Source organism: Muntiacus reevesi, chromosome 3 (genome assembly GCF_963930625.1).
Source record: "Muntiacus reevesi chromosome 3, mMunRee1.1, whole genome shotgun sequence".
NCBI classification, from domain to species: Eukaryota; Metazoa; Chordata; class Mammalia; order Artiodactyla; family Cervidae; genus Muntiacus; species Muntiacus reevesi.
In genome coordinates this window covers 145,911,360-145,923,973 of record NC_089251.1, presented here as the reverse complement: position 1 = coordinate 145,923,973, position 12,614 = coordinate 145,911,360, and the positions used below count along the sequence as shown (strand labels likewise).

Genomic DNA, 12,614 nt, shown 5'->3' with positions numbered 1-12,614 from the left:
CATTATACAGAGTGAAGTAAGCCAGAAAGATAAAGAACATTACAGTATACTAACACATATATATGGAATTTAGAAAGATGGTAACGATGGCCCTATATGCAGGGCAGAAGAAGAGACGCAAAAGTACAGAACAGACTTTTGAACTCTGTGGGAGAAGGTGAGGGTGGGATGTTTCGTAAGAACAGTATGTATATTATCTATGGTGAAACAGACCACCAGTCCAGGTGGGATGCATGAGTCAAGTGCTCGGGCCTGGTGGGCTGGGAAGACCCAGAGGAATCAGGTGGAGAGGGAGGTGGGAGGGGGGATCGGGATGGGGAATACGTGTAACTCTATGGCTGATTCATATCAATGTATGACAAAACCCACTGAAAAAAAAAAAAACATAAAAAAAAAAATAAAGCTCAACATTCAGAAAACTAAGATCATGGCATATGGCCCCATCACCTCATGGGAAATAGATGGGGAAACAGTGGAAGCAGTGTCAGATTTTATTTTTGGGGGCTCCAAAATCACTGCAGATGGTGATTTCAGCCGTGAAATTAAAAGACGCTTACTCCTTGGAAGAAAAGTTATGACCAAACTAGACAGCATATTAAAAAGCAGAGACATTACTTTGCCAACAAAAGTCCCTCTAGTCAAGGCTATGGTTTTTCCAGTGGTCATGTATGGATATGAGAGTTGGACTGTGAAGAAAGCTGAGCACCCAAAAATGGATGCTTTTGAACTGTGGTGTTGGAGAAGACTCTTGAGCGTCCTTTGGACTACAAGGAGATCCAACCAGTCAATCCTAAAGGAAAGCAGTCCTGAATATTCATTGGAAGGACTGATGCTGACGCTGAAACTCCAATACTTTGGCCACCTGATGTGAAGAGTTGACACATTGGAAAAGACCCTGATGCTGGGGAAGATTGAAGGGGGGAGGAGAAGGGGATGACAGAGGATGAGATGGCTGGATGGCATCACCGACTCGATGGACACGAGTTTGAGGAAACTCCGGGAGTTGGTGATGGACAGGGAGGCCTGGCTTGCTGCGATTCATGGGGTCCCAAAGAGTCAGATGCTACTGAGCGACTGAACTGAACTGAACTGAGTGACTGAACTGAACTGAACTGATGGGTGAGGATATGCTCTATAAATCTTTAATCCAATTTTCTGTTGATGGGCGGTGCTGTGTTCCCTCCCTGTTGTTTGACCTGAGGCCAAACCATGGTGGAGGTAATGAACATAATGGCGACCTCCTTCTAAAGGTCCCATGCAGTCACTGCTGCACTCACTGCCCCCAACCCTGCAGCAGGCCACCACCGACCCACACCTCTGCCGGAGACTCCTGGACCCTCATGGACAAGTCTGGGTCACTCTCTTGTGGGGTCACTGTTCCTTTCTCCTGGGTCCTGGTGAGCACAAGGTTTTGTTTGTGCCCTCCAAGAGTCTATTTCTCCAGTCCTTCGTAAGTTCTATCAGGTCTATGGTGGAGTTGACGGTGACATCCTCCAAGAGGACTTATTCCATTCCCAGGTCTGTTGCACCCAGAGCCCCTGCCATTGCGGCCGGCGTCTGCTGACCCATACCTCTGCAGGAGACACTCAGACAGTCAAAGGCAGGCCTGGCTCAGTCTCCATGGGGTCTCCTGGTGCACACAAGGTTTGTTTAAGCCCTCTGAGTGTCTCTGGAGGGCATGGGGTTTGATTCTAAATGCACTTCGCCCCTCCTACCATCTTGCTGAGGCTTCTCCTTTGCCCTTGGATGTGGGATATCTTTTTTTTTGGTGGGATCCAACATTTTCCTGTTGGATCCCACCAGGATCCAAGCAGCCCTTGGATGTGGGATATCTTTTTCTTGGTGGGATCCAACATTTTCCTGTTGGATCCCACCAGGATCCAAGCAGAACCTTGTAGTTTTGGAGCTCTCGCAGGAGAAGATGAGAGCATGTCCTTCTACTCTGCCAACTTGTACTTATTATCTATTGTGTGCCAGGCACTGTTGTGAGGTGTGCGAGATCCTTCAGTTCTCCTGATCCAAAGAGCTTAGAGACTAGTAGGGAAACAGGCAATTAATAAATTCAATAAAAGCACAACGAAGCTTTTATTGAGGGCCTTACCCCATGTACTGGGAGTGGATAGAAAAGATTCCTTTCTAATTTAATGAGTCAGGCAATAGTTTTAACTAGAGAAAGAATTTAACTAGCTTTGCATGTTAGGAAGATAAGTCTGACTGCAGTGTAGAGAAACAATTGGAAGGGGCCCTGGGAGGAAAAGCAGTGAGGAGTCTGTGGCAGTGGCCTCACCTGAGGGAGAAGCAGTGGGGATGGAGAGAAAGTGGACACCACAGGACTTGGTGATTGAAGGGAAAGGAGGAAGCAGTGATGATTCCTGGGTCTCTAGCTCAAACAGTTGAGTAGATGGTGGGGTCATTTATCAAGATGGGAAAGTCTGGGGAACAAACAAGTTCAGGGAAAAAGGTCATGATTTCTTGGACTTGTTGAGTCTGAGGTGCCAGGAAGACATCCAAGCGGTGAGGTCTGTTACAGAGTTTGTTACATATTTGGGGTGTTCAAAAGACGAGTATGGGCCAGAAACACTAGGAGTCTTCAAAGAAGATTATATTTTAAACCAAGGTGGTGGATGACATCACACAGGGAAAGGGTGTGTGTATGAAGAGGGGAGGGTCTACAACAGACTCCTGAGAAACAATGTTGATGACTGTGTTTCTCAAATGTGGGCCATGTACTAGTTAAAGTATGTACAACTATCATGTGAATGATTGTGGCTTAAAGCAAAGATGTTCATTAATTTCATGACATACAAATTCTGCTGGTCATGCTACCAGAGTTGGTGCAGACTCGGAAGCATCATTTTAGAACTGGGTTCTTTGCATTTTTCTGTCCTGCCACCCTCAGTGTGTTGACAGAGGGGAGCCTTATGGTTGCATGATAGCTGCCATGACTCCAAGTACCACGAGCAGACTGGGTGGTGTGTGTATGTGTTAGACACCCATTCGTGTCCGACTCTTTGTGACCCTATGGACTGTAGCCCGTCAGGTTCCTCAGTCCATGGGGATTCTCCAGGCAAGAATACTGGAGTGGGTTGCCATTTTCCTCTCCAGGGGATAATACCAACCCAGGGATCGAACCTGGAACTCCCACATTGCATGTAGATTCTTTACCATCTGAGCCACCAAGGAAGTCCCAAGATTGGGTGGGGATGACTTCAAAAGCTAAAAGAGAGGGAGAAAAATTACCAAGAGAAAAAGGGGATTGGATTTAGGAGATTGGAGATTTACTTTGAGTCTGTTTATTGGGTGAAAGTTTATATTTAAAGGCTGTCTTATGCCTTTAAATACAGGATTTGAGTCTTGTGTGGAGAGTGGCTAAAAGCAAAGGCACAGATGAAGTGGGTGAGGAAAACCCCAGCCATTTGTTTGAGGTTCGGCACTGATAATTTTGTGTTTTTTTCCCCTCCTTTCTTTCCTCTTTTTAGACATGAGGACAACTTTAACAGTTCTAAAACAGCAGAAGGGACAGAAATGAAAGCTTCTAGGACTAAATGTTAACTAGAACTTCTAGGTGCTAAGAGTCAACTGCTCTCTTTTCGGGTGAATTTAGGGTAACTTTGGCATTGTATAAAAGGCTGTTTCCAAAAGACCCCATAAGGGGATTGAAGCTACTAAAGTTTCCAGTAATTTTCCCCAAAGCAATCTGTCTCAGTATTTGGAATGGAGGTGAATGAGGCCAGAATACCAACAGTATAACCAAGTATAAGCTGAATAAATGAATGAGAGAAACAGTGACTTAACAATTCACACATCATCAAAATTAGTTTGCACATTGGTTGGGGAAATGGGCACCATCTTCTGTAACACTGCAGACCTCATGAAGTGGCAAATGTGATCAGCTGGTGATCATTTACAAGCTTCCTTCCCATTCATGTAGCTCTGTTTGGTGGCTATAAGAGAATATTCCCAGTGTGGAAAAGTCAGTTACTCTTAAGGAACTTGCCATTATTTTCATTTCTCTTTGATCATTCCTTGTCTTTCAAGATGAAGGGTGCCAAGCTAAATCCCAGAGACTCATTCATTAATTTCCGAATGACCCCTAGGCAGGGAGCCACAGGAATCAGGCACAAGCCTGCAGAGCCACCGTCACACCTAGACAGGCAGGCCGCTGTCCTGAGCCCTGGACTTCAGAGGGCTCTGTATATCACAGGCAAGACAAACACCTAACTTTGTTAAAGGGCACATGGGCACTTGATCTTGAACTCAGTTTTGGGATAGCGGGACCTGCAACCCTAAACATCCACTCTCATCATAAACATCGTCAGGACCCAGGGGAACGCTTCTAGCCATCTCTTGCCCTTTATCTTCAGAACAAAAGATGCCTGTGACCACATGTTATAAATATTTCTGGGTTGTTCTGCTGCTAAGGTCAGAGACCCTGCTTTGGAATGCAGAAAGGACTGGGGCAAGAGCAGTGAGGTGAGAGGAAAGGGAACTTGTTAAAAAACTCTTAGAAAGTTTGAATGCTTGGATTCACCCATAATGAGATACTGTTTCCCAGTGACGCTGAGCATTCATTTTTGCTTCATGTTTTCATTTGTAATTCCACAGGTGCTCATATATTGGAGTGGTACTTGGCAAGAACTACATATTGTGGCTGAAGAGCATTTTGCAGTATGGGTTCCGATTATCTGTAAATATATTTATGTATGAAGGTCTAAATGGAATGCAAATGAATCATGGTGCGAATTGTTCACATTATTGTATGAATTTTGTGGTTGCTTTAAGAGATGGTGAAATAGCTGCAAAAGTGGTAGTGAATTAAATGAAATCAAAATACTTTGTAATTTTCTGGCCCGTTGTACTGCTTGAATATGATGTGAAATTCTTGCTTTTAAACAATTTTGCTGAGAAGGTAAAAAAAATTAAGTTTAACAGAATTAAACTTTTAAACATATTTGACATTTATACTTTTTTCTCTAACTCCTCACATTACCTTTGATGTGCTTCACTCACACTTCCTTATGCTGAAGAATAAGGAACTTCATGCCTGACAGTTGTGTTTTGGCATCTTTGGCAAACCTGCCCAACATTTTTTCATTAAAAAAAAAAATTTTGGAGGGGGGGCATTTTAGCCTTACTTCATAAAAACTAATGAAAAAAAGAAAAAAGAAAAACCAATACTAACATAACTCAAACATATAATAAAAACAGAAATGAAAGGCAACAGAATGCTGAAAGCCTCAAATCTTTAGCTTTAGTTCATCAGGTTTTTGAACTTCAAACACATCCACTCATAATCATTTGTGAAAGAAAACACAATCAAAGATGCTTGGAACATCACTAAATTATCTATCAAAGAAGTGGAGACTGATTTCTCACAAAATGCTCATATGAGCTTTAAAAAAATATAGCAGTTAAAATGTGACAGAGAAAAAAGAACATCAAAGAATCTTTTCTATTAAAATCGAACAATTTTCAAATTTAATTTCTTGGAAACACTTTCTAAATAGTTAAGTATCAGTAGTCAGTTGTGGACCAACATTAATGAATTGCTTCATACTTCCTGAGTTTTTTCAAATTAAGGATCTGCACATCAACAACTTTAGGTTTTATTTTTCTGTTGCTGATGCTTTGCTGAGGAAACAATATGGTTATTCTATTTAAAAAAATCTAAGAAAATACAGTAATATCTGTTTACTAACTCATGACTATCATTGGTTTGGCAAATAGAGCTTGTTCTCTGTACCCAAAACAACATAACAGAAAGGAAAGACTTCATGCAGGATTATCTGTGAAAAGAACTGGGACAAAACCACAGAAAGACAAAGGAAAATTTAAGAAGATACTCATGTTTATTATCTGATTTACATTCGACAAAGCAAAGGTAGGTGCACAAAGAGCTGTTTGACCAAGTCAAGCCCCAGATATCACAGTACAGTATCTCGCTGGCAGCCACCGCGGGCCCCACGCCACTCACTCCGGGAGAGCTGTGAAGGCAAAGCAGCCACTCAGCGCCGACCCTGCTGTGATGCGCTCAGGATCCAGGCTCACGCCTGTACAGGATGCAGGCATCTGCTATCCGGGGAGTGGGCCACTGAACACCAACAGCCCTGGTTCCAGATGTCAAGAGTCAATGTTTGAACAACAAGTACTAATTAAGTACCAGAAAAAATAACAGGCTTTGAATACTGTATAAAAATACACCTTCTCTAGAGAACAGGCTCTTGTGAGCTGCCAATAACATGCCTCCCTTTGTCAAAGTCTGTTTATTCAGGTCAAATCAAGGACATAGAGTACAAAAATTTTTTTTAAAAACTCCTTTAACAATGGTCATTAACTTTTTTCCCAAGACCCATGGGTAAAGCTATTTACATAAGATTTGGGATCATGATAATTCTGGAGAACTTTTAATTCTGAGTTCACAGGGGAGGTATCCCTCCTAGTAGGCAACAGGATACTCAGAAATACCTGAGGTATAATCATTGAGAACCTTCAGAAGAAAAAAGAAAGACTGGCATTTTCCAAACTGGAATTAAAGTACCTACACAGTGGATACAGGAAAATTAAAATGTGAACAGTGCTAAAGCATAACAAATAAATTAAGAAAGAACTTGCTTCAAGGCTCCAGTTCTTACTGTCCTTTACACACTATTTCATTATAATAGAGAGTCTCAGGCAGTATTCAAAAATGATTTTAGATGGAAATTTCAAAAATAACAAAACCCAATTTCAAAACGGGATTCATTTCTAGAGGCAAGCAAGCATCACTTTTTAATCCTCGTGTTTCTGGTGGAAGAGCAACATCAGTTTAATTTTCAAAAACCAAAGTCTGCTTTTCTTTAATCAGACGGGCTTATTTGGCTGTGAATACACTCTTGCCCTGCCTCTAAAGCGATCATTTTAGCATCAGTTATTTTACAAGTATACTAATTATACACAACATGCCCAAATCTTGCTTAATTTATAGCTGTTTATATAATATACATAAACTCTGATAATTTAACACTTTGTACTACTCTCTGGCCCTATATTTTTCTAGATTCTGATGTTTCTCGGCAACTGGCAACAGAAAGATTACTTTCTTAGAGAATAAATAAAAAGCTTAAAGAATTGTCTAAAATAAGCACCCCAGAGTTACTTTATGAAGCAGAAACTCAAATATTATCATTTAAAATGGGAATATTTTAGAAATTGAAACATCAGGAATTCTTCTGGTTCACATTTGGGACACTGACATTCACTTACATACCAGCTGGAATCCTTTCTGAACATCTACATATACAGTCTTCTGACTTCAGAAGGACTGAGCAAGGGGGAGAGAATAGGGAGAGGACACTCTCACTTTTTGTTTTTGAGAAATTTACTTAGAAAAGTCAATTTAAAAGATCTTTAAAAAGCACAGAAAACTCACACATTTTACTACTGCATGTGTGTTTTGAGCACATGAAGCAGCTCGAGAAGAGAGAAGGCCCTCCTCTGGTCTGTAACAGGTGTGCAGATGGGAGCCCCAGGAGCAACACTCCCATCAAGAATTCTTCAGAAAATGGCCTTTCACTTTAAGTCAGAACAAAGGGGCAAAACATCTGCTCATGAAACACTGAAAAGACCAAGTAATATGCCTCCCCTTTTCAAAAATAACTAGCCCCCTTCTAGCTTCTCTCCATTATGCCTTTCGTGTGATGGCATTTCTTTCTGAACTGCATGGTCAAAATAAAGACCGTGATCAGCAATACTCAAAAAACAGGTCTGTTTCTTCCTAATTCACAGCCTTGCATCACACTGCTGGAAGCTGAAACCTAATCCCGAGTTTCACTTTGCCAGGTCACATAGTTAAAAACAAAAACAGAATCCCAGAGAAAAAACAAAAGCTTTGACTTTCCCATTAAAAAGTTCATTCTCTAATTCTACAGATATCAAGAAAAAGGCAAATGTGTCTTAATTTTATTTTATATTAAAAAACAATCTCAAAGCAAGCACCTGGGTTTTACTTCAGTTTATAATAATAGACTGTGCCTGAGAATTTTTGTGCAAATACATGTCATCCTTCATTTAAAACATGCATAGCATATTTTGGAAAAAGTTTACTTGCAATCAACCTTCCTTACAAAAAACCTTACAGACATAAATACACAACATTCTCAAATTCTTATTGATTGCACTTCTGGTTTAACCCTTTCAGCCTCCAAGGAAATTTGAAAGACATGTAACTATGTTCATATGCCTTGGTCATTGATTTTATTCAGAAGAAATACTCTGAAAACGAGATTCCTTGGTTCCAATGTACCCACACTTCCCTTCTTAAAATAAATTCTCCCTACCCCCATCTCCAACTCACACTGTTTGAGGGGGATACTGTATAAAAATACAAATTAAAAAACTGAACACTTATTAATCACAAATGCAAAAGGAATGTGGATGACATTTGGGCTCCCAGGGGTTCAAAGGCCTGAAAACAGAAAGCAAAAAGGGAGTCTCCACTACTCTGATCTTATGAAAAAGGTGAAATTCCTTGTTTGATAATGCAGTGAGCTTACTTTCTGATGGATGTGTAATTTAACCAGACGTTAACGGGGGCCAACATAAAAGCCATATCACTGTCGTCTCAGTAACAGACCGAGTTTACCCCAGAAACCTTCTGGAATAGCCTTCTAAAGGCAGTGGTCCGAGCTGCTCCTTCTTCTATCCCATCTCCTAACCTAGGTTCTTCCTGCTTACGCTCACCAGAAGTAAGTGTACTAGGAAGTTCAGTATTGCTGCTGTGTCAATATTACTGGATTTATTTTCTAGTCACTTTTTTCAAGACAAGAAAAACCAACTGAAGGACTACATTCAACCTTTCTTCTTTCCCTAGCCTCCAAATACTCATGGACCATTCATTTATACTTCCAAGTTATCAGACAGACCTCATGCTAATCCTGTTTCCATTCTTCCACCCTCCCCTTTCTACATTCACAACCCCTCTGCGACATTCCTTTGCTCTCAGACAAGACTACACATAATCAGTGCAAATTGTTCCTTCATGTGCTAACTTGATAGGAGGTCGGTCAACTGCTGAACCTCAAAGCTCCTTCAGGATATCCATTTTGGGGGATGATGTGCAAACTGGGGTGCTGAAGCTACCCATCATGACTGGAAGACTCTGATTCCTTCTAAGTCCACTCAGTAAATTGCTCCCTGAATTTAAATAGACAGCAGAGTTTGGTCTTTGAAGACTATTTCCTGCCTCCTGGCTTCTTCCATCTGCCTGGGCCTTGGGGGTCTTGATCACTCTGGCTATCCCCAGTCTCTTCAGCCTGTCCACTAAGTTCATCTTCAACTGGCCAACATCAGGGGGGTTTCGGGATGGCCTCAGCCCATACATCTCTTGGAGAAATGTTTCCGCTGGTCGGGAGGCCAAAAAATTTTCAGAGAGATGCACTCGAGGCTCCACGGGCAAAGGAGAAGGGCAAGGGGAATGAGATGGTGAATTTGGTGGTGTGGAAGGGGTAGACAGGCCTCGAGGGAGGGGCTGGAGCAGGGGGTTCTCTGAAATTGGGCTGTGGTACACTTTAGCAGAGATGCCTCGCTCTTGGAGAAGTTTGGCCAAGCTCATGGTGCTGCTGAAGGTTATGGTGGAATCGCGTCGGTTGGTGATAGATTCGCCAATGCTGAGCCTGTAGGACATGGCAGGAGAACTCACCACCGTGCTTGATGAGCAGGTACCACTGCTTCCACAGGATAAGGAAGGGAAGCCAGAGCTTTACAAAGAAAAAAAAAAAAAAAAGCAGGAGGGAGTGCTTAAGAATAAAAAGCAATCCAAAGTGAGCATTTAAGGTAATTACAGTTATCCATAGCAAATGCAGAGGAACAAATAACACATCAGTATCTGAGGAATGAAAATTCTGATGTGTTACTTCAAAGATTAGTTATTTGCAATTTAGTCATTAACTAACTGAAACATATTGTCACAGAATATGAAAAAGTTTACTATACTCTTAGATAAATTTATTCTTGAATTTTAACTCTAAAATGTGTTACCTGTGGAAATATAACTAAAATTTATGATTAAAAAAATCAAACAAATTTAAATACTGAAGAAAATAAACTTTAGAAATTTTTACTAATATATTCATTCTGTAAAGCAAAATACACCAAAAGATGATAATCCACAGTTAAACAATTCTTCAACCCTTTAGAAAATACAGTTTTTCAAAATTAAATCTAAGATGCTCATTGAAGGAGAAACTTAATTCTTCATAATATTTTAATTATTCTAAATAATTAAATATTTTTAAATTATTTTAATAATTATTCTTCTATACTTCTAGTTAACATTATCCCTGCAATGTTCTAGGTATCTCTGGAAACTACCATAGATTCTTTTGGGAATTGGTAGGATAGAAACTGCAGCAATACTGCTTATTGTTCTAGCCTGTGTAGTACGTGATTTGGACTGCCCAGAAGTTTCTGCCTTTGCCCTCAGCTTCTGGGAGGTAATCTATGCCATGTTTGCTAGAAGTATGTTTGTTCAGGAAGGAGGCTGGCCACACTAGCTAGATGTTGGGGTGGACTTGGTCACAGCCTATAGTTGTAGGGTGGGGACTGGCCATGCCAGGAAAGCTAACCCTGTGATTCAGAGTCGAAGCTTTGGGTCAGTGGACCTGGAGGTGAGTTATTATACTTATAGTGAGGTATAACTATATGGGTAGTCAGTCACGCCTTACACAGTGAAACCTCAGTAAAAATCTGGACCCTGAAGCTTAGGTGAGTTCCCTGGTTGGCAGTACTCTGTGTGCACTGTCAAACATCAATTCCAGGAAAGTAATGAATCCTAAAGAAGCTTCATGGGTATAGTCTTCCCAGACTCTGACCTGTCAGAGTCTCTTCCTTCAGCTAATTTTATCCTGTAACCTTTCCCTGTAATAAACAGTAACCACGTGCATGAGAGCTTTGAGAGAGTTCTGTGAGTCCTTCTAGAATATCAGTCGAACAAGAGCATGGTTTCGGGAATCTCCTGAACTTGCAGGTGGCATCAGAACCGGGGGCAGTCTTGTACGGAGAACCAGGTCCTCCAGCTGTTCTGTTTGGCTAATTCTCTGTATGGGCTCAGTTGGGTCACTTACTGCCTCTCTATCCTTGAACCAGTCACCCAAACGTTCTTCGCCTCACTTTCTTCATTTAGGCACTACATACTTGCTCTTTGTGTACTTCAAAGAGTTATAATCATCAAATGAGAAAATACAATGTGAAAATATTCTAAAGGCAAATTATCACAGAACATTAAAATTCTAGGAATTAAAATGACAGTAATTAAAAAAAGAAATTTAGTAAAACATATTTGAAGAAAGAAGTAAGGACTCCAACTGCCCAGCCCTCTTACCTGGGGGTAACCTGGGTGATATCAGAGGGATGTAATATCCTACAGTTGGTGAAGGTAAATGTCGAGTTTGTGCAGGACAGACACTTGCCTGGGTTTGAGGTTGCAACTGAAGTGGAGAATTTTAGGGAATCAAACACAAAATTGAAAGACTAGGTTAATAATGTAGAAAGTTCATTATTAATAGTACAACATTTATCAACTGTTCTTTTATACTAAAATTCCACAATCTAGAAATGAAATGTACATACTGTAATAGTATCCACTGATCAGTACATAGCTGAATCCTTCAATAATTTGAAATTGTAATTCAAACGGATTTAAAACAGCTTAGAAACAAGAGAAAAACACATTCTGAAAAAAAAAATTAAAATCAAACCAAGAACTAGTCATCCAATCTTTCTAGCCAAACTACTCCAGTGGTTCTCAACGTGTGATCTGCACCATGTTATGGGGTCCGCAGGTCAGAACTACTGTCACGGCAACACGAAGGCACTGTCCGTCTTTCCTACTGGGCTGGCACTTGCACTGCTGACGCAAAGGTGACAGTGGGTGAAGCTACCGGCTCCTGAGCACAAAGCAGGGCAAAAGCACCAAGTGGTACAAGCATCTCCCATTGCTGTCCGATTATGGTGGCAAAAAAAGGCCAAATTCACACAAAAATGCCCTTGATGAAGAAGTATAAATTTGTAAATCTTGGCCCTTGAATCTTTTTAATATTCTGTGTGATGAAATGGGAAGTAAGTACTTCTTTGCAGTTTACAGAGATACAATGCTTACATGAAGGAAAAGCACAAGTGCAGTTAAGTTTTATATTTTTTGACAGAACACATTTTAACTTGAAAGAACAATTAATATAAAAACCACATTTATTCAGATTTGAATATGTGGCAACATTTTTTTTTTATATTGAGGAATACCCGACTAATAAAGTGAGAGTTTCAGGTGGAAAGCAAAGGGACTCAGCCAAACATATACATGTGTCCATTCTCCCCAAACTCCCCTCTCACTCAGACCATATAACACTGAGCACAATTCCCTGTGTTATACAGTATGGCAACATTTTCTTGAAAAAGAATGTAGTGAGCCTGTCTCTTCAAGAAAATAGCTGAAAGGATTTGCTGCCGGTGACAAAATTTGAGCTTTAAAGTGAAAATGACTGTTTTGGTAGACTTGAACCCACCACTGAGAGCTTGAAAACTTCCTAGTACTAAAAGACTTACCCAATGAGACAGATGGGTAATATTACATGATTTTATTG

At 40.7% G+C, this 12,614-nt stretch overlaps 1 protein-coding gene across 6 annotated transcripts in view; it reads right to left on the bottom strand.

Moving 5' to 3' along the window:
• Window positions 1–6,177: 6,177 nt before the first annotated feature.
• TRAK2 (trafficking kinesin protein 2) overlaps window positions 6,178–12,614 on the bottom strand; it is a 70,177-nt gene continuing 63,740 nt past the window's right edge. For all 6 annotated transcript variants that reach the window (XM_065930824.1, XM_065930823.1, XM_065930825.1 and 3 more), the window contains 2 exons: window positions 11,357–11,462; window positions 6,178–9,734 (listed from right to left, as the gene is read on the bottom strand). In XM_065930824.1, the coding sequence (XP_065786896.1) occupies window positions 9,056–9,734; window positions 11,357–11,462 (785 nt within the window). In that variant the 3' untranslated portion in view covers window positions 6,178–9,055. The remainder of the gene's footprint in view (window positions 9,735–11,356; window positions 11,463–12,614) is intronic.